The following is a 21373-nucleotide window of genomic DNA, read 5'->3' as shown; positions in this document are numbered from 1 at the left end:
TACTTGTTGAAAACTATGTTGCATTCCTGGCATGCGCGCACTTGTAATAAAGTTAACTTTCGCTTGTGGTTATAGTTAATGTAGAGCGTATCCCAGTTTATTTTGAACCTGCTCTGTTTCACCTCTTTGGACTCTGCGTGTTGTGCCCTGTGAAAGAAATCTCCTTGGGGTTGGGAAGCCGTCGCCCTGGCGGGCAGGTGACAGAGACAGGGTGGAAACCCTCGGAGCTCTGAGGGCGCGGAGCCTGTCGCATACCATTCCCCTCCCACCACCATCCCACGGCCGGGAGGCGGAGAGGGCTTCAAACTTCGCTCCAATCCGCAGCCGGTCCCCCTGCTGGGTGACCCGCCCGCCGCAGACAGAGTTGGAGGAACTCCGCGGCTCTTCGCGTCAGAGCTTAAGGAGGCAAACCGCTCCCGCCTCCCCCTCGGACCCCTCCCTCTACCCCTGCGTCCCGGCCCTCGCCCAGCCGGGAGCGCTGATGATAGGACGGGCCCCAGGCGTGCATTGTGTGGATGCAAAGCAGAGCTGCCCGACCCTAGCCAGGGCAGCGGCTGCGGCTGCCCTCGCCAGACCGGGCACTGTCATGCCCCCGCTGCGCGGCGGGCCGCTGCGTTCCCAAGCCGCTCCATGAGCGCGGACCAGGAGACCTCCGGAGGGGCTGAAGATGAAGGTGCCCGCGCCTGGGCTCCCGCTGATTGCCAACCCCTCACAAGCCCGCGCCCCGCAAAGAGCCCGCGGCCTCCGAGGACCCGCCTTCGCCGCCGCAGCAGCTGGAGCAGCGACAGAGGCGGCTGCGGCGGCGCCGGTCGCGCGAGCGCGTAGACCGGCGGCGGCAGCTCTGGGGCCGCTGCTGCCCCGGCTGCCATGAGTTGTGCGGAGGTGATGTATCACCCCCAGCCGTATGGAGCGCCCCAGTATCTGCCCAACCCTGTGGCAGCTGCAACCTGCCCTACAGCCTGCTACCACCCGGCGCCCCAACCTGGCCAGCAGGTGAGTCACCGACCGGGCAGCCTGCCGGGGGCGGGGGCGGGGGCGAGGGGCGCCGAGAGTATCGCTCTGGGGCTCCGGCGACGTCGGGCCGGGACCTGTGGCGCGGAGGATGCTCTGGGAGCTGCGGGAGCGCCTTGGAGCAGAGAGCCCTCGGGAGAGAGGAGGAGAGGCTTCAAGAAGGGACGAGCCCCCTGGGGGGACGGGTGGGGATTCGAAGTGAGGCATCACCGACTGGGGGCTTCTTTCAGTGTTGTCACCGGAGCCCAGAGACTACCCTCGTAGCAGCCACCCTAGCTCTTAGGGCTCAGTTCTCTGAAGCTCACCAAGGGCATCTGTCTTAGGAGTATGTGAGTAAACTTCCCTTATGCCAAACGTTTTGTTTCCTTTGGAAAGGTAGAGTGTGTCAGGGTTTTCTTGACTCTAGGGATGAAAATATGACACTGGGGAAGGTGGGGGGGCTACCTGAATAAGGAGGTCAGGAAATGGCCTTTGGGGGATTTTTATGGTGAATCATGGGTTTTGTATAACGTCTAGCGAACGGTACTAGAACTTCTTTGCTCTTAGTGTCTTTTTATGATTGTGAATTAGGGGACAGGGATTGATCCCCAAGTTCCACATTCACTTTTCAAAATTAAATTTGGGGGTGGGTAATATTGGTTAATAACATTAAATGGTTCAGGTGTACAATTCTGTAACACATCATCTGTGTATTGCATTGTGTGTTCACCACCCAAAGCCTAGTCTCCTTCGGTCACTATATATTTGACTCCCTTTACCCTCTTCACCCTCTCCCCACCCTCATTCACCTTTAGTTCCACCAAAGCAGAAAGGTGTTATGGTTCAGTTTGTTGGAAGTGTGTTGTGTGTCTCCTTCTGGCCAAGAGGTAACCTTGGATCACTGGTTCTCCACCATGTCAAGAGTGACTGGGAATGCTTTTGATAAACGAGGTTTGGGAACCAGGGAGATGATATAATATAGTTCTTTCAGAACAGAGAGTAAGGTTCTGGGGAATTTGTCACTAGGTACCCCTGGGCATTCTTCTCTGGATACCAACAGAATGTGTATCAAGGCTTAATAAAACACATGTGAGTGTGTGGCACTAGGTTATACCAAAATTGGGTCTTCAGGCCCCAAGAATTAGACTGGGTTGGTTCTGTGAGACTTACAAAAATTACAGTTATAAAGACACTTATCAGGAAGCTAGATATGGTTAGAAAACTACAGTTCATTGAATTTATGGATTTTTTTAAGTTTCTTAGGAACCATGTGTTTTATGTTGATCTTACGGGTGTGGCTCTTTAATTAATCTGGCCTTTTAACTTCTATATTTTCTTTCCTTCTGTCTCTTTGCTAGATTTGTAGTGCTATTCTTTGGAAAGAAATCATAACTTCTGTTTAGAATTTAGGGGCTGTGAAGTTTATCTGATTCAAAAAGGATACATGCTACAGATTTATCTGCCACACAATATGAATTAACAAGGACCAATTAGGCAAATGAGGAAGAAACCCCACTTTCTTGCTATCATTATTATTATTTAATACTTAGCAGGTTCAGCCTTTCAGAGATTACTTTTGGGGAGGAGAATGGGAAGACATTTTGTAATTTGTGGTCAAGGGTGATAGACTCAAACATTTTGGTTATACTGTTTGTTTTTCATTAGCTTTAATTATAAAAGATATAAATAATGGAGAAAATCATTTAGTACAATTTAGGCAAGTAAGGCAAGCAGGTGATGGGAATCAGTTTACGTGTTTTATAAACACACTGTCCCCAATGAACCACCCTTTCCTCCTTCCTTCCATCTCAGAGACTGTAAAGGCCTTCAATTATCAGCTGGAATGTGGACCTGCAACAGACTCAAACTTTACTAGACATTCAGGAAGGTATTTTTTTTCCATAAAAATAACTTGAACTAGTAAGCATTGTGAATAAGGCTTTATCTTGTAGAGTTGTAAAAAAATACTATTTAAAATATGAATGATGTGATGAGGCTAGTTTTGTAATAATTGTTTGAGGTAGAAAATAAAAGTATCAGAAAAATTATAAATTACAAATCATAACATTTAGCTTTCAGTAAGAAACAACTCCAGTCCTCTAGTTAACCTTTTTAATAGCCCTGAGACTCAGTCCCCAAATTTCCTTCTTTTGCTGAGCCCATCCACAAACTGAAGAAGCAACTGTCTTTGTTACCTGATTTATCAGCATTGACCAATTCATAAATGCTGATCAACTTCCACTATACTTTCAAATTCTGGAGACCTTGTATGAATAGATGTGAGGCTGAGTGACCTAACTAACTTAATTGAGACATATGCTTGGAACTTTTTATGTGTGTTTTATCAAAATGGCTTGTTTGAGATTAATTTTTTAATCAACTAAAAAAACTATTTGCCTCTAACTGGCTAACAGATTGAAAAGAGGCTTGGTATTATAATTACTGTTCTTTTACTGTCAGGAGTTTATTTTGATGACCTATATTTTCTATTGGAAAAAAATGAATCAGGAAATTCTTATCAGGCTGACAGCATTTTTAGACTGTGTGGTGCGTGGGTGAAGTGGGACTAATATTGACTTGGCCCTAAAGTAGTCATCTGAGAATACATATTTTGGTTGTTTTTACATTCCATAAGGTTTTATCATTATTATCCATGAAGATTATTTTCTCCGTACATGGGAAGTGACCTCTAATAGCATCTTGCCTGGGAGACAAAAATAAGGGCTACAACTTCTACTACATTTGCAAATTAATTTGTTGAGGAGTAAAAAGGAAAAGAAGCAGAAAAAAATGATAGTTATAAAGAAAGTTTAATGGTCATTTATAAAATGTTAGGAAATAGAGCATTAAAGTTTTATGTTATTTCTGTATTCAATTGTAGTAGTGTATCTTTGAACTTATTTTTTTCTTCAAATCCGTGTAGCTTTGAAGTCTTTATAAATTGGTATATATTTTATTTATTTTTTTTAATTTTTAAAAATATTTTTAAAAGGTTTTATTTATTTATTTTTAGAGAAGGAAGGGAGGGAGAAAGAGAGGGAGAGAAACATCAATGTGCGGTTGCTGAGGGCCGTGGCCTGCAACCCAGGCATGTGCCCTGGCTGGGAATCGAACCTGTGATGCTTTGGTTCGCAGCCCGCACTCAATCCACTGAGCTACGCTAGCCAGGCTAAGTTGGTATATATTTTAAAATGCTTCATTATAATGGATTTTAAACATAGATATATGTTTCCTCTTAATGTATGATCATATAGCTGAAAATTCTTTTTGAAACAATAGAACTTCATACTCTAGGCATGTGTCCTTTCAGCTTTTTCCTAGCAGCACAAATATAAGCTACTTTTTAAATTGAATGTATACATTGTAGGTGGGTAATAGGTCAATATCATCAAGCCATGGCTAATTGTATGGAAATCAGGCTACACTGCAATGTGTTAGGCAGAGGGTAGGGGAAATGAATCAAAGTGACATTTAAGTATGTCTGAAAGGTAAATTTTTAGGACCTAGTGTCCTAAAATTCCTAGAAATTGCATGGATGTGCATAAATCTTACAGTGTGCTCTACAAAGTCAGGATTTGCTTAGGGATGCTAAGCTCCCTGGTCCCTGTACCTACCATCCTTTTACAGCTGTAATACCTCCCTGGCATCTCAGGAGAACTCTTGACTCTCAGCACATGCTCTGAAGGAATGATGACACTGCAGAACATGAATGGAAAGGAATAAACTTGTGTTCTAACAGTGACAATAGGAACGAAGAAGAAAACTTCAAAATATATGTCAGGAAAAATTGAGGGAGATGATATGAAATCATAGATTTTCTTCATACCCACTGGATTTTTTTCATCTTAAATGCAGACAGCCTGTTGTTCTCTAACACTTCCCTGCTCCCTATATGTATAATGTTAACATCAGGAATATGCTTAAAGCAAAGCCGTGAGGATTGTATAATTTATAGATGGGGTAGTGGAAGTAGAGAACAATTGCTAGTTTTCTAATCAGGCATAGGGATGTTGAACAACCATACTTTGGGCTTTATATAAATTAGAACATTTAAAGAGAACATTGACTCTCTTTTCTTCAAGAGTGACAGTTGCTGTGTGCATGCTTTCACTTAAAAGAATTAAACACCCTTGGGAGGCAAACTCCCAGTTATACATTTGTAAGGACTTTTTTTCAAACTCTTTCTCTGGACTTTGCCACCTTGATTTAGTCATAAAATCTCTCTTGGATTCTGTTTGTCAGGGGAAAAACTGTAAAAACGTGCTTCAAGCCCTCCTTTTATAAATGGGAATATGGATATTCATAGGACTGAGATGCCTGACTAAATTTCTCAAAGCTAATTGGCGACAAAATTAGAATCATCAAAATTCCCTGTTCTCCAATGTAGCATCTTTCCGCCATACCATGCAGTCTCTCAAGATTTTTATTTTTTTTTTTGCTCTTGCACAATAAGCTTATTCTTGTCTTTTGTGCTCCAAATCAACTCTCTGATAAAGAAGATTAATATGCAGTAGATTTTTTTGGCCTTGGAGCTTGAAATTCTTTCCAAGTCCTTGGTAGTGTACTTTTTTAGTTTAGGCATTCCAAAGTCCTTTTGCAAGCATTTGTATTATGCTAATGACTTTTGCTATCCATGTTGCATCCTTTGTTGATGAGGTAGAATATCCACTTAGCAAATGAACATTTATTTATTTAAAATAGTATGCAGGAAGTGGTATTAACAGTCAGCTTTAAGTGCCTCATATATCATTGCTATTTCAACATAAGTGTAGATTCATTAGGAAGAAGGAATACAATTATATCTTAGGTAGTTTCAATGCACAGTCAACTTATTTAAGGTGGAGTATCTAAGTTTCTTGCAACCATTAACAAGGACTTAAGTGGGTTTATAAGAATTCATACACGACTTCTTTGAGAAAGACCAGCCCCTATAATTCTACACTATACAAATTAACTTGACTGCAGAGACTTAGAAGCTTCCAGTGCCCCACAGTTTTATGCTCCCAATAACTTTCCAGCCAGAAAATTCAAAGCTAGGGAAGAAATTTGAACTTTAAATAACTTAACTGAGCTGTTGTGTCTGGCAGTCAACTAGAGTGGAGATTACAATAATGATAGTAAAGACAGGCTTAAGATCTATAAAATCATGCATAGTGAGGATATGTTCACTATGCACAAATGCCAGCACAAAGTAACACTACTTGGAAATTTAAGTGAAGGGTATTTTGCAGAAACACAAGGAACTCCTACTTCACCTAGCACTTATTAAGTCTCAAATATAAAGTCGGGAGTGGCAGGGACATGTCCTATACCAAAGGAAATGAGTGAGGGTGTTTAGAAGGTAGAACCATACCATGCATTGACTCTTTGGGCTGTTGTGGAAGATATATTGAACTGACTTTGTTCATATATATACATGTCTTATATCTTTCTCTGCAAAGGGGATTTTCAGTGAGACTGAAAATATTAAGTTCAGAATGCTTAGGGGCGATCCTAAAGCAAATTTGTGAGTTAGATAAATGTTGTTCTAAAATTTTGGTGCTTCATTTGGATCCCATTATGCCCACAGCCCTGTTTCCAGTTAGCTTTGAAAAAATTCCAAAGTAGTACATCTAGTAATAGGTAATAACTTAAAGTATTATTTCCAGAAAAACATTGTCTTATGATTCAGTGATTCCATTTCTGGGAATATATCTGAAGAAATGCAAAACACTAATTTGAAGGAATATAAACACCCCTATTTTCATTGCAGAGTTATTTACAATAGCCAAGGTTGGGAAGCACCCAAGTGGTCATCAGGAGATGAGTGGGTAAAAAAGCTGTGGTACATTTACACAATGGAATACTACTCAACTGTAAAAAAGTAAGGGAATCTTACTTTTTGCAACAGCATGGATGGACTTAGAGGATATCCTGCTAAGTGAAATAAGCCAGCCAGAGAAAGACAAATACTATGTGATTTCACTTATGTGTGGAATCTGATGAACAGAAGAAACAAAATGCAGACAGATTCAAAGATACAGAGAGTTATCAGAGGAGAAGGGCCTGGGGGCTGAGTTAAGAGCGGAAGGGTTTTGGCAGTACACATTAGTAGGTGCAGAACAGCCACAGAGATGCAGATAACAGCATGGAAAACACAGTCGACACGATTGGGATAACTGGCTTTGGGTCCAGGGGGTGCTTGGGGCAGCAGGGGCACCACTCTGTAGAGTGCCCGGTTTCCTGGACGCTTTACTGTGCATCTGAAATTGGTACAGAATGATATATGGAAGTTATGGCTGAAAAATAATAGTAAAAATTACCTTAAAGAAAAAAAAAGACAGAAACACAAGCTCTCTAATATTTAAATATTAGTCTCTGGCAGAGACAAGTGAAGGAAATAATTTGGGGCAAAACTGTGCCCTGAATCTTTCAAAAAGCATATCGTGAAGCAGCTGGTTTTCTGTTTTAACTATTATTTAGGAAGACCCTAAGAAGGCCTTGAACCATTAGACCCAAACATCTGCTGCTAGAAACAAGTCATAAATGCCATATTTATAGATATTTATAGATATTTTGGTGGATACCAGATTTATGCCAGCAATTTACACGTGTGGTCTCAACTGGGGTAACTGAACTATTTTTCACTTATCTCGTACTTTATTATATGGAAAAAAAGAATGACTTAAAGTCATTAAGTAAACAGGTGTCTTTTGCTCTTAAAAGTGTATTATTTTCATATGCCAAAACATTTGTCCATGTGGGATTTAGTAGGGGGACTCAAAGGATGCATTCTTTCTTGTTACTGTGAAGGCAGATAAAAGAAGTACCGAGACTAATTCGTAGGAATTGGGCTAGATGACCGTGTCTGAAAATGAATTAGTCTTCAATGGTCTGTAGGGTTTTTTTGGCTAGTGTCCAGCAAAATCAGATGAAGCAGCCAATGGAAGAAACAAAATTAAGTGTGAATTTTTCTAGAGCTCCAGCATGCTGCTTATTAGGATATAGAATTGGACCAGACTTCTAATATAATTAAGTCAAAATTTCCCATTTTCAGAAGAGGAAGCTGGGGGCCAGAAGGTTACTCAAACTCATGGACTGGTTTTGGTTACTTTCTCTCATTCCAGTCCTTTCTATTGTGGTCCCGTTCCATATACGTTTCCTTTGAAGCAAGGAAAGAGTAACTTACTTCATGTTACCTTCTTACTCTTCTTATTTTTAAATTTTTGAATATTAGCTACTTGGAGAAATAACACAATTACTATATGGATAAACCACAAGATTCCCTTCATTTTCTTTTGCCCTTATAATGTTTTCCTAACTACGATTTTAAAAACAGGCTAGACTTCCTTCTTTGTGTCTCCAAGTCCTTGTACAATTATTGACATGAAATAAGAATTAATTGAAAGTTCAATGAATAACAGATAATTTTTTTAAAATGCAGTCATATCCTAAGTCTTGTAATAGGCTTATGTAAGAAATTTATACATTGGAACTGTCTTTTTATTCTATAGTCTCCAGTTTGAGAGAGAACATATACCCTTATTTTATGATCATTGCTTAAAACATTGTGGGAATGAAAATTTTGAAATTCTTTCTAAGTATCTGGCATAGTTTTCTTGAACATCCTCAAAACTGGAAAATTTTCATCCTTGGAGGAGATGGGTTTGATTTTTGATAATGACCAGAATCATTGAGAAGCAAGTGTGAGAAAAAGTAGCTGATCGTGTTAATATTATTTTTGATTTGCTCCTGCCAATGTTAAGAACAAAACAATGTGACTATGCCTCACAAACTGGCTCTGCTCACTCCCCCAAAATAAGATTTCCAGAAAAATGGTCAGCAGTTCCCCTATGTATCTGACTTGTCAGGGGGACAATACATTTTTAGATACAGGAGTTCAGTTTCATCAAGATATACAGATGTTTTGCCTTTCTTAATAGTCATACTTCTGATATATGTTTACTAATTTTTTAAATGCTATCGATAACTTCAGACTTTCTTTAATGAGCTTGTGATGTCTCTGTTTATCTATTCAGTTAGAATAAATATCATACAGAGTCATTTCCTTCAGTCTGTTTTCTTGGTATATGCTTTGTAGTCAGTCAGAAATAGGTTCTAATTCCATCTCTGCCACTTACCAGTTAGATGAACCTAGTAAATTAAGTCAGTTTTTGCATATGTCAGTTATGAATAATTATTCGTACAAAATGTATATGAGAGAGAGTTAATAAAAATATATGAAAAAAATTTGGCATATTCTCCTTCTCTTGACCCACCCTCCCATAACCTGATTCTTTCTCTTCCAAATAGGCTAAGGATGAAAATTTCAAGTGTCTCTGAGACATTTTTAAAAATCTATTATTCAAGTGAATTCAGAAAAATATGATCAAAGAGCAATGTGCTGCTTTTGTGGACTTTGCAATTTTGAGACAGTTACTCCTAGCTAGTATTATAGGCTACTCTTATAGACTTTGAGCATGTTTTGAAAATTAAAAAAAAACAAACTGCATTTAGAGAAGACAGCCAGTAGAGAGAGAGAAAAAAAGCAAAGAGCTGTTTTCAAATATCCAATGATTCATTAAAATACTTTTGTTTCCTTAGGAAAAAAGTTTCCACATATGCACAGTAATCATTTGGCATTTTGTAGGCTTAAGCCTTAGGGAGTTAGTGGTATTTGGCTCCTGACATGGAAGTCTTTCTCTTGTCAGACAAACCCTTTCCCCTGCACATTCCTGTGCAAGTTTGTTTCTGTTGCGCCTGATGGCAGGCTGCGAGGTGGTGGGTACGGTTTGCACTGTCTAGGCCGCCTACTTCACACCGCTCCTTTAACCTCTTCCTGAGTCAATTTTAACTTAGTGGCTATTAACTCATTCATTGTTTCTCTTAACTGGAGTGTCATTTTACCTGGATAATAATCATTACTCTAAGATAGAGATGGGCCAGTTAATGTGCCTTAAGTAAACAAACTTGTAGTTTTTGAAGTCTCTTTGAATGGCTTCTTTATTTTTGTTAACAAATCTTCAGGGTCTCATGAGAAAAGCACATACATTTCTGAGGCATGTAAGCGGTTGTACATTTTGAGAAAATGTGAACTAGACTTTCTGTCAGTGTTGATTTGGGGTATCTAGGTTTTGATGATCTGAGATTTATTCTCGGCATTTGAAATTTTCTGTAGTTTTCTGAAGAAAGTGAGTAACACTAGGGAAGTTTTATTCTGGGGAGCAAACACCAAGGCAATCCAGAAAAGTGCAGATGAGTAACATAGTTTTAAGAAGGCAAAGAATTGATTTATAGTCCTCAAACCACAGGTCACGGAAAGTAGCTGAGGCTTGAGTCTATGGAGAAGAATATTAGGATGTTGTCAATGTCAGCATATGAATTGATGGCTGTTTAAATCCTGTGGTCTGTTTTCTTCATGCTCACATTCAATTTTTGAAAAACTGTACAAATTAAATTTTACTTAGGTATCAGGCCATTTGGATACTTTGGAATTCTCTCTTTAAACACTGATGTTGATGGTGAGGCTATAAATGTGTGTGTGGTGTGCGTATGTGTTGTAAACGTAAATATTTAAATTGGCCCACTGTAGTTTGTGAAAATTGACTCAATTTTATCTGAAAAAATTACAAGAAAGAATGGATGATAGGTATGCCTTTTTTCCTGACTATTGGTAAATATATCACAGGCTCCCTATTGATTTTATTTGCTTGATAGTCTCTAAGAAAATTGATTTAATTGGTAGACCTGCCTTAAAGAGTTGCAAGAGAAAGTATATTTTATAATATTTCCAAAAATTTTTACTTAAAGGAGACAATACAGATATTTTTTATAGAATCACAAGTGTTTGCATATCAAAAGAAATAATATATTATTATGTATTTACATAAATGCATATGTGCATATACAAACATAAAACATACATATGAAATATAAAGAGTACAGGGAACCAATCAATGCATCCATCAACAAAAGAAAGATTTTTAAAAAATAAAGAGGGTATTATGATACAATAGCAGATTTTGCTCAATTTCCCCCCATTTTATATTGAAAAATATGTCATTTTTAGATTAATTTATTTGTACCTAGCCATTCAACAATGGTTTAAAAAGATTAACAAAAATTATTTCACATTTAGAAAATTCTATAATCTTAAATAGATAGAAAATCTGTAGATTAAATTCAACCACCATTAATTAAAAATTAAAATATTTAAAGTATAGGTCATAATATTATGCTACCTTTATATCAGGATTTGCAGTGTACACATTTTTCATATATAAAACTTCAATTAATTTTATTTAATCTAAAAGTTGATTGCTAATTGTGGTAAAATAAAATGTTGTCTTTCTTTGGACAATTAACACAGCAAGGACTTAAGCTAAAGAATAAATATTAATATTAAACAAATGAAACAATAGCCGCAAAACTCGCTTCTCATAAACTGATTTTAGCTGAACATTAACAGAAAAAATTAAATCAATTTCATAGGCAAAAATGAACTCTTGTGGACAGTGAAGCTACTCCGTAGATTGCTTTTAATTTCCTTCCCAAATGAAAACAGCGTGTCTTTCTCAAATGCCAGAGTGTTCGGTGGAGAGTGTGAATATAAGATAAACACCGTGTGACTTCCAGTGAATATGCATGTGCCCAGAGAAACAGTATTGTGATTTGACTAATAAATCGTAACATTCATTTAATTTTATAAGGGAATTTAAATCGAGGAGTAACTTTAGAGGTCATTTAGATTAATCCCCTCATTTTATACATAACTTCTGTACTGTGGTGTTTTGACCATTGAAGTTAAATATGAACATGTTCAAATCTGTTCAAAAAAGACTGTAAGAAATGTAACTACTCAGTCATTACAATCACCTATTCATCAGTAAGACATGTACACTTACAAGGAATGGATTAAATATTTATCAACAAGTGATAATTGGCATATACTTCAAATAAAAAAATCAAGGCACATATTTATAAATAGCAGCCCATAAATAATAACCACAGCTCACAATATACCTAAACATTTCAGGACTTATCTCACACAGAAAGAACATACTCATTGCTAGGGGGAAGGGTTTAACTTATTGAATGATGCTTTCATAATTTCTGCTATAGATTTCATACCTAGTAATTACCTAGAAACAGAAGAGTCTGGATTGTGTTTTGATAGCATTTTGATAGGCAAATTATGTGTTTACTGTGTATTCTAGAATGATTTTTTTCAACTCACATTCACTTTCCAGTGTGCATTTTTTTCTGAAATTAAAAACATGACATGGTAAAGGATCAGCATTACAGACAATACAAAACTCATTTTGTCATTAGGATAATGAATTTTATAATCTTTAGCATTACCTTCTTACATCTATTTCACATTGAAATTGTTGACAATAAAAGTAATATGTGTTAAATAAAAAATGTTTGGAAAATATTGAAAAGGGAAAATAAAAATATAGCAACTAAAAACTTACCAGCCAGAAAAACAGTATAAAATGTAACATTTTGGCAATTTTTATTCCCACATTAGATACCCCCTCTGCTCCCCTCCATCACATACATGCACATACATGGGCACACCAGCATATTTTTATTACACATTCCGGCTGCACCACTTACATGCTCTGTGAGCTCAGACACGTTATTTCACTTTTCTATGCCTTAGTTTCTTCATCTCTAAAATGTGGGTAGTAACAATAACCAAGTTATATCGTAGAATTGTGAGCATTAAGTTGGGTAATTAATAAATACAAAGTTTTATAAGCACCTGGCATAATATATGAGCTGTTATTATTGCTATAATGATATACATATTTTAAAATATTTTAAAATCATTACCTTTCTCATTTTAATTGAAAGCCATACCAGCCATTGCTAGAATCTTATATTATTTTCTTTAAGCCACAACAATACCTTTTTTCCCTTCTATGATAATGGTGGTATGTGAAACATCTGAAAAGTATGTTCCATGCAAAATGAATCTTCACACAGACTTACTTTGTCGCTATTGTTTGATTTTTGAGAAATGAGTTGGGCACATCTGCCAGATCCTTTTAGAAGATGTTACATTTTTGTTTTTATTTTAGTTTAGTTTATTTATGAAAAGCTCTCTTCTTCTCCACCCCACCCCGAGACAATTAGTCCTTCTTTCCCCCCTTTCTCTCTGTTACGTACTATAATGTTGTTGTGCATTAAATGTTTGAAATAAATAAATGTAAGATGGAAAATGAAAAATGAATCTGTCACATTTTTGTTAAAGTCATCCTTGTTTTGGTATATCTAGAGTAACAAAAATCTTTCATACTCTGAAAATACACAATGTGATAAAGGAGTTTAATTTTTTTTCTAAATTTGAGATAGATCTTTTTTTAAGGGTGGGAAAGAAAAAGCTGGTGGGGGAGGGGAAAGGCTGAGTAAAACAGATGAAGAAGAATCAATTTGAGAACATATGCTAATATTTAGATTTTTAAAGAATTGAAATGTTAACAGTTAATGCTTTTTTACAAACTGTCTGTGATACTGTGTTTTGTTTATTCCATCCCAGAAGAAGTTAGCGGTATACAGCAAGATGCAGGACTCTCTGGAAGTCACCCTTCCCAGCAAACAAGAGGAGGAGGAGGAGGAGGATGAGGAGGAGGAGGAGGAGAAAGACCAGCCTGCCGAGATGGAGTACCTTAACTCTCGCTGTGTCCTTTTCACTTATTTCCAGGGAGACATTGGGTCAGTAGTGGATGAACACTTCTCAAGAGCTTTGGGCCAAGTCAGCACCCTCCATCCAGAATCTGCCATTTCAAAAAGCAAGATGGGGCTAACCCCCCTATGGAGAGGTAAGAATTTAAAAGCAGATGCTCTCCAGGGCCCTGTCTCTGTTTTGCAACCGCCTGTACCAGGTTCCAGCTGGAGACTTGCCCCTGAAGACGGATATCCACTTGCTTTTTAATTTTTAAGGACAGCAAGGAATTTCTTTCAGACAAACAGCTGGATCAGTTTTGTCACATGTGGAATGCAGGGTTGGAAAAGATGTAGTCACACCCCTTAAATTCCTCATGGAAAGTAGTGATGCAACTGACCAGGGTTTATAGTGGCAGGATCTAGCTGCGAGGCACCATTCCTTAAGCCCCGATGGCCCAATTTGGATGTTAAATAAGAGGCGTGTCTGGATCAGCTTTTGAAAATTAGCTCTTGCTCATTCCACTAGGTGCTACGTGGTGACATAGCAGAGATCTGAGTCTGACCCAAGAATACAAACTTTGAAAGCCTTCTGTGTTTTCTTAATAACTTTCTCTGTCCTGCTTTGTTGTGGTATTAACTCTTTGTTGTGTACACTCCAGATATGACTGAGTCTATCTACATGGCTTAGACTACTGTTTTTACCTCGGTAAAGTAAAACAGCAGATGGGGCATCCTCTTCTTTATTTCCCTCTGTATAGAGGTCACAGATGTATTTGAATTTGATCGCTAGCTCACTGAAGATTATTGGTTGACATCTTCAATAGGGTATTTACAAGGTTAGAGAAAAAATAATACATTATTCCAATGAGAGTTTTAGAGAAATGTGTTATGGACTTTTTCCCCCTGAATTTACCAGGTTATTCAAAGCATGTAGTAAAATGGATCTCAAAGTGTGGTTTGCAGGACTAGGAACATTGGCATCACATAGATGCTTATTAGAAATGTAGGTTCTTGGGCCACACCTTAGGCCTACTGAACCAGAAACTTGGGGTAGAGTCATCTGTATTCTAACCAGCCCTCCCAGTGATTCAGGTGCAGGTTTAACTTTGATAATCATTTATTTTGTGCTGTTAGAAAAACAGATTGCAGGCCACCTAACTCAGACCTACTGAATCAGCGTCTTTAAGGGAAGATTCTGGGAATTACACTTTCACAAGTGTTCCAAGTGATCTTATGATGAGGAAAGACTGGTCACCTGTGGTAGACTACCTGTGATTGGGCACAGGTGAGAGGTGATGGGTGGTCAGTTGCCTCTCAGCATCAGAGGAATGGTTCTGCTCCATCATGGGAGAGGTCCTGGCCATATGGAATTGCTGGGCCTTATCTGTAGATATGATGCTTTTCCTTCCTTCCTTCCTTCCTTCCTTCCTTCCTTCCTTCCTTCCTTCCTTCCTTCCTTCCTTCCTCCCTTCCTCCCTCCCTCCCTCCCTCCCTCCCTCCCTTCCTCCCTTCCTCCCTTCCTCCCTTCCTCCCTTCCTCCCCTCCATCTTTTTAGTAAATATGAAGAACACCAAGATAAGCAGTGACTGTAAGGGAGGGTAGAATACAAACTCAAGTGACTGGGACCTTGACAGTGGTGAACGGGGAATCATAGCTGCTTATTTGATTAGTGCATATTACAGACTTCTCATAGCACTGAGAATTTAATCCTTGGAAACCTAAGATATTATGTAATCAACCAATATCCTATTTGATAGCACATGGTGAATACATTTAATAACTCGTAGAGGGTAAAGATAAGAAAATTTCAATGAGTTAGCTGACTTTAATATTTTGGTGTATAAAATAATAAATCCTATCAGGATAATTCATGCCAGGAGGGTAATAAATACAATACCTACTTCTTTTAGAATGCTGGCCTAGGTAACACTAGTAATCATTTAACCTGGAACATAGGAATGAGAGCCCAAAATTATAATGAAGTATGAGAGTGATTTGTCTGTAGCATCATAACCAGAAAAGTTCTAAGTGAGGTGTTGTATATATGCAAAAATTCTACAGTTCACTGTTTTCCCTACAATATGGATGACTGAACACAGAAGACCTTTGGACAGATGTCAAATTTTGGTATAGAAAGGGTAGATAATGGTAATGTTTTAGTAATTATTATTACAATTTTCTTGGCATTATCCTAAAATTGGCCTTCAAATCTGTCTCCTCTCTTACTCATTGACTTGCACAGCACATATTAAGTAAGGTCTTACTATGTTCTAGGAAGTAGGAATGCATCAGTGGACAAGGGAATCTAAGGCTCTACCTTCATGAGCCTTTTTAGTGAAAGATACAGGTAATAAATAGATAGTGAAACACAAGGTAAACTGATATACTCAACATTTTTTAGGGTAATAATAAACAGTCTCTCTGAGGCCATTACATTTGAGCACAGACCTGAAGAAAGAGTGCTCCTCTGTGAGTATATAGGGGAAGATTATTTGAGGCAGAGGGAATAGCCAGTGCAAAGACCCTGAGTGGAGACTGAGTTTAGAACGTTTCATGCGAAGTAAAAATGCTGGCATGTATGGAGTGACATGAAGATTGATAAGTAGGAACAAGAATTTTTAGAATTTTTTATGTCAGTTTAGTTTATTAGAGTAGCCCAGACAAACACAGTATGCTCTTCAATGTCCATCTTTCTATCTCCCACTAATTATTTTTTTCTAATACTCAGGATAATGCATTTCTATATGGAAAATCTGGAATAAGTATGAATTGAATGGTTAAGTGACTGACTTAGATAAACCAAGTTCATTCTATGTACCCCAGGTTAGAAAACAAAAAAGTCTTCATTGGAGAATTTATTAGCAATAAGTTGTATGAAATTATTGAGTACAGTTTTTATTTAATTTGCAAAAAAAGTAAAGTTCTGTGAGTTCAAATGTGTTATATACTTTCCATTTGTGAATAGAACTTTGCTGTAGTTGTTTCTAGTTGTGAATCAGTCAGTTTTAGATAATTATACATAAGTTGGATATGACTGAGATTCCCATGTCTAGCAAAGAGAGTTTTTGGGAATTTTATATTAATTGCCAAAGCAACACAGGTTTGGAGAATGCAGTCTTTGGATTGTTTTGGGTTCAAGTTTGGGCCTTATTACTATCTGATTGCAATGAGATTTGGAGTTAATTACTTAAAAATCTCTCTGGGCATAACTTCAAGTATATAATATGTTTATTGAGACCCACTTCCTAGGGATATAATAAAGATTTTTAAATAAAGTATATGAAGAATTTGGCATAAGGATTGATGCAAGTTGCTAAATGATGGTCAGATGCCTTTTGTTTTTTTCTTAAGTAAGTCTCCACTCATTTTGCACACAGAGCACCAACCTGGGGTCTTTGTACAGAAACATGGCTTTTTGGGAGTTTGCATTTCTGGCAAAAACACAGTGTCTTGGACCTAGTAGGTACTTCAGGCTATTGACAGTGTTAATGGCCATGGCGGTAAGACTTTATGCAGGAGCTGCTGACCAGCTGCATTAAATTAAAAGGTCTAATTTATGGCATGAAATTTTTACAGCACTACACAAGTGCTACAGTGCTACAGAGGAATTTAAAACTGAATTATGGTTGAATGCAGAATATATTTACACAGTAAATCTTTAGACAAGAATAGAGCGTCAGCTAATAATGGAATAATGGTCATACTTTGAGTGTGTATCTTGATGGTGTGAGTAAAGTCCTCTTTAGGCATTTTGCAGCTGTTAGACAAACAGTTGACAAGAAATATTTGTACTTTGGCACAATATCAATGTCAATTCCCTCTTATTTCACTGTACATTTTAGCAGGGATTAAATAGGGATTCTCAGTTAAGAGAACCTAATGAATCTGATTGTTCCCTTATCTCCATCCAAGTAGAAACATCAGCTCCAAATATGTCTACTCATTGATCTCAGTGCCCAAAACCTAGTGAATCTGAATGTCATCTTATCCCCATCCAAACAGAAACATTGGCTCCAAATATGTCCATGCCTTGACCTCAGTGCCCCAGTACTCTTACAGAAAGTAGTGTGTGTGTCTATCACTGACTTAAAAACCATGCTGAATAGTAAACTTACTATTTTTTTTCTTATTGTAGTGGCAAAGTTATTGTCACTTCATTGACCTAGCAGTGTGTGCTTGGAAAAACTAGTTCTGGTAGGAAAGACCTCTCAAAATGAGTACTAACCTAAAACAGCAGAAGGCAGAAAGGGAAGGAGGTCTACCTTTTAGAGCTGGCAGAGACTGGGAAGGAGATAGCTGAGCTACTTGCTCCAGGGGGCACTACTGAGACCATCGCTGCTGGGAAGCTTAGAACAGGCATGCGGAAGGAAAGTGAGGTCTGAAGTACTGCATCATCTTGCCTCCAAGGAGTGTGCCTTGAGTCTCTCATTCTAAAGTCACAAGGCCCATTTGAGTGACTCTAGAACACAATTACTAGAGGGCAATCTTTGGACATAATGGTAGTGCCGAATTCCTAAGTGACAGAACATATTGGAACACATATCCTTTCAGCTCTGACCCCAAAATTTATTTTCATGGGAAGCAGAGTGGGAATTAAATTATAGTGTGGATCCTTTAGGTTATAAATGCAGTAGCAATTTTTTCCACTGCAATTAATAAAAAGGTAAATGTTATCTTTTGACATTGATGTTTTAAATCAATAGTTATTCAAAGACTGTTTTCTACAGATTTTTAAAAATAAGAGAGTGGTTCTATATTATTTTATCAACCCATTTTCCCTTTTAATATAGTTTTTTTCAAAATTAATTAATATAATGTTTTTTTAAATAAACATTGAATTTTCTCTTGCTTATATTGTTTGCCCTTTTCAGAGACATTTAGAGTTCATGTAAAAAGTATCCCAGCTACTGTGAATTGAAAGAACCACTCTTCTGTATCTCTAAGGTATTTCTGGTATAATCACAGTGAAATTACTGGATATGCTTTGGGTGAGTTGTATTAGACATGTATCAACGTCATCATTTTGTTGTTGGTTAGGAATAGGTTGCGTGTGTATGACATTTTTAATCCCAAATGCAAACTGGGCCAAAGTAGACCCAGTACATTGTCAGTTTGTCTGTACGTGTCAGACTGTCAGTGTTCACATTCCACTATGATCCAGCAACACCGACCCTTCAGTCACCGCGGGGTGTTAACGCCATCCAGTTCTCAATTGCCCCCACTAACCTGAAAAGTAATATTGCATGGAAATAGTTCGTGCACAGTTTCTCATATGCTTTTTCATCCAACAAATGTGGCTGTGATTAAGTTCTCTTAAGCAAAGAGTCATGTAATGAAAAAAATTTACATACATATGAAATAAGTACACTGATTCCCAGGCATGAAAAAAAAAAACATATCATCTGTTTCTTTGTATCAGTGTTTTTTCTTAAAAATGAAGTTACCAAATAGTGGTTTTGAAGTTTAGACTTTTCCATAAATATATTGTCTATTCCATACCATTTCATTTACTTGTAAAATGCAATATGGTTTTTGAAAGGGCTGTATAGATCTCTGCGAAATCGACATTAACCTCAGGAGATATACCAATTGGGAAAATACTAAATTGCTTCTAATTTTACTTTCCCCTGGGGCATTTTAAAGCTTTGTTCAGACTTTATGAAGTGCATTTAAAAAATAGAGCTCTACTTTCAATGATAATGTGTTCACTAATCACAATACAATACTTCATAAATAGGACATGATTTTTGGTAAAGAATTTGGTCATTATTTACATTTGTACATGCATATCCAAAATGCTAAAGCATCTATAAAATAAAATTGGGCCCAAGTACATTTAAATGAAAAGAAGTAAAAGGAAAGCACCCAGAAAAATGACATATACAGTCTGTGTACTTTCGATATTTTAATGGCGAGTTTCAATAAGGGGAGCTCTGTATTTCTGGCACACACCTGTGGGTAGGGTTCAGCAGTTTTTATGGTGGGATTCTGGTCCTACCAGGAAATGAAAGTTATGAGCAGAATGAAGGACTCGGTACCAAAGACTGGATCTGTGAGAGCAAAGTGGCAGATCAGTGGTGGCAACGCTGCACTGCATGATGCAAGGAGCCTCTGTAAACTCCTTGTATGGGCTTTGAACTTTGCACCTTGACAGCTTCCACTGTGGGTATGACAGAAGTATTCTATAATAGCCATCATTTAAGGCAAATTAAATTTTCTTCTCACAGCTCACATAATTTTCTTTCTTGTCATTAGCAGCCATTTTTCATGTGTCACAGAAAGACCTTTCTTAAATAAAACATATTTGCTCCAGTACCAGTAAGTTTGATTTGAGGCATTATTTTCTGATGGATTGGATTGTAACAAAACAAATTCATTCAATGAAAAGTTTTCCAGGACTGTTTGAAGATTTGAATAACGATTTCCACTTCCATCCTTTGCCTTTTGAAGGTGATCATTTCTTAGATTTCCCCCAAAAGTTTTTGAGATCCAGGGAGGTTCTTTGGGGGAGAGACTGGAATGTGAGACTTGAAGAGCTGTCTGTCCATAGAATGAATGGCAACTCTGGGTTTTCCGGGAGAGAATGGGAGGGCTTGCAGTACTGGCGCCGCAGCTGCTGGAGAAGCTTGAGAAAGGAATATTTGAACACCACAGCGATATCCTAGTTATGTTAGTCAAGTTACATGTGTGGTGGCTTGATTCACATTATACAAGCTTTCCCTGGAGATAAAACAAACAAACAAACAAACAAACAAACAAACTGTCTTGGAAATTTATGAAATGAGAATATGATACATCAAACTTCTGAATACTTTTATTTCAGAGTACTTCTTAGAATATCCTTTATTCAATTGAAAGGTCTAGCAAGGTTGTGTGTGTGTGTGTGTGTGTGTGTGTGTGTGTGTGTAACCCAGTATAAAAATTCCATCTTACTTTACAAGTGTGACTAATGTGCTAAAGCAACCTTATCTTTATCTATAGATAGAAATAATTTATCAGCCACTTTATAGAGTGATAGGAGTGTGGAGACAAGATACTTGGAATTTTCATTCCAGTGGTTAGTATTTTAGTGGAAGAAACTGAGCCACAGAGAAGTCAACAGATCTACTTGGGGCCATAAAATGATACAGGGCAAGAGCTGGGCACCAGCTCTCTGGCTGAGCCTCTAGGCTCGCTCAGTGCTCGCTCAATCACACCATGCCACAGTCACAGGCTGTTGCTGGCAGTATTGATCTTCCTGAACAGATCTGCCTCATCAGTCTCTAGATGACAGCTCTTCAAGGCTCACTGAGACCTTCTCAGGGCAGCCCCCATATTCAGTACGTGGTTGTCAAGGCCACACCTACCCGTATCCTTCTAGGACCCTACTCTGAATTTTGCCACCTTTTGTCAACTGAACTCTTTTTTATTCCTTCAAATGCTACTTTGTGTGTAAGTGTATGTATGTGTGAATTTTGGCCTTTTTTCACATAATTTTTCATTTGCCTAGAACACTCTTCACTACTTCTAAACAAGGCTAACCTTACTCTCCCTTTCAATTTAGCTATAACTCCGTTAGGCTATTTCTGAAACTTCTCTGTGCGCTTCCCCTTGGGAGAGCACCTACCAGGTCACATTGCACACGTTGATTTACGTATCTGTCCCCCATCAGACTGTGATTAAAAGTGACACCTATCTGATCATCTGTGACCTCCCTATGTTTGGTGCAGAGTAGGTCACCTATAAATAT

General features: G+C 38.0%; 1 protein-coding gene across 3 annotated transcripts in view; it reads left to right on the top strand.

Moving 5' to 3' along the window:
• Positions 1-450: 450 nt before the first annotated feature.
• Positions 451-21373, top strand: part of VGLL3 (vestigial like family member 3) — a 48293-nt gene continuing 27370 nt past the window's right edge. Inside the window, exons 1-2 of one of the 3 annotated variants that reach the window (XM_036017951.1) lie at positions 451-993; positions 13520-13799. In XM_036017951.1, the coding sequence (XP_035873844.1) occupies positions 868-993; positions 13520-13799 (406 nt within the window). In that variant the 5' untranslated portion in view covers positions 451-867. Of the gene's footprint in view, positions 994-13516; positions 13800-21373 lie in introns of all 3 variants that reach the window. The other 2 variants (XM_028504730.2, XM_028504731.2) reach the window with 2 other exon arrangements.

This window comes from Phyllostomus discolor, chromosome 2 (genome assembly GCF_004126475.2).
Source record: "Phyllostomus discolor isolate MPI-MPIP mPhyDis1 chromosome 2, mPhyDis1.pri.v3, whole genome shotgun sequence".
Classification (NCBI taxonomy): Eukaryota; Metazoa; Chordata; class Mammalia; order Chiroptera; family Phyllostomidae; genus Phyllostomus; species Phyllostomus discolor.
The sequence above is the reverse complement of the archived record's forward strand: the minus strand, read 5'-3'. Positions and strand labels throughout refer to the sequence as shown.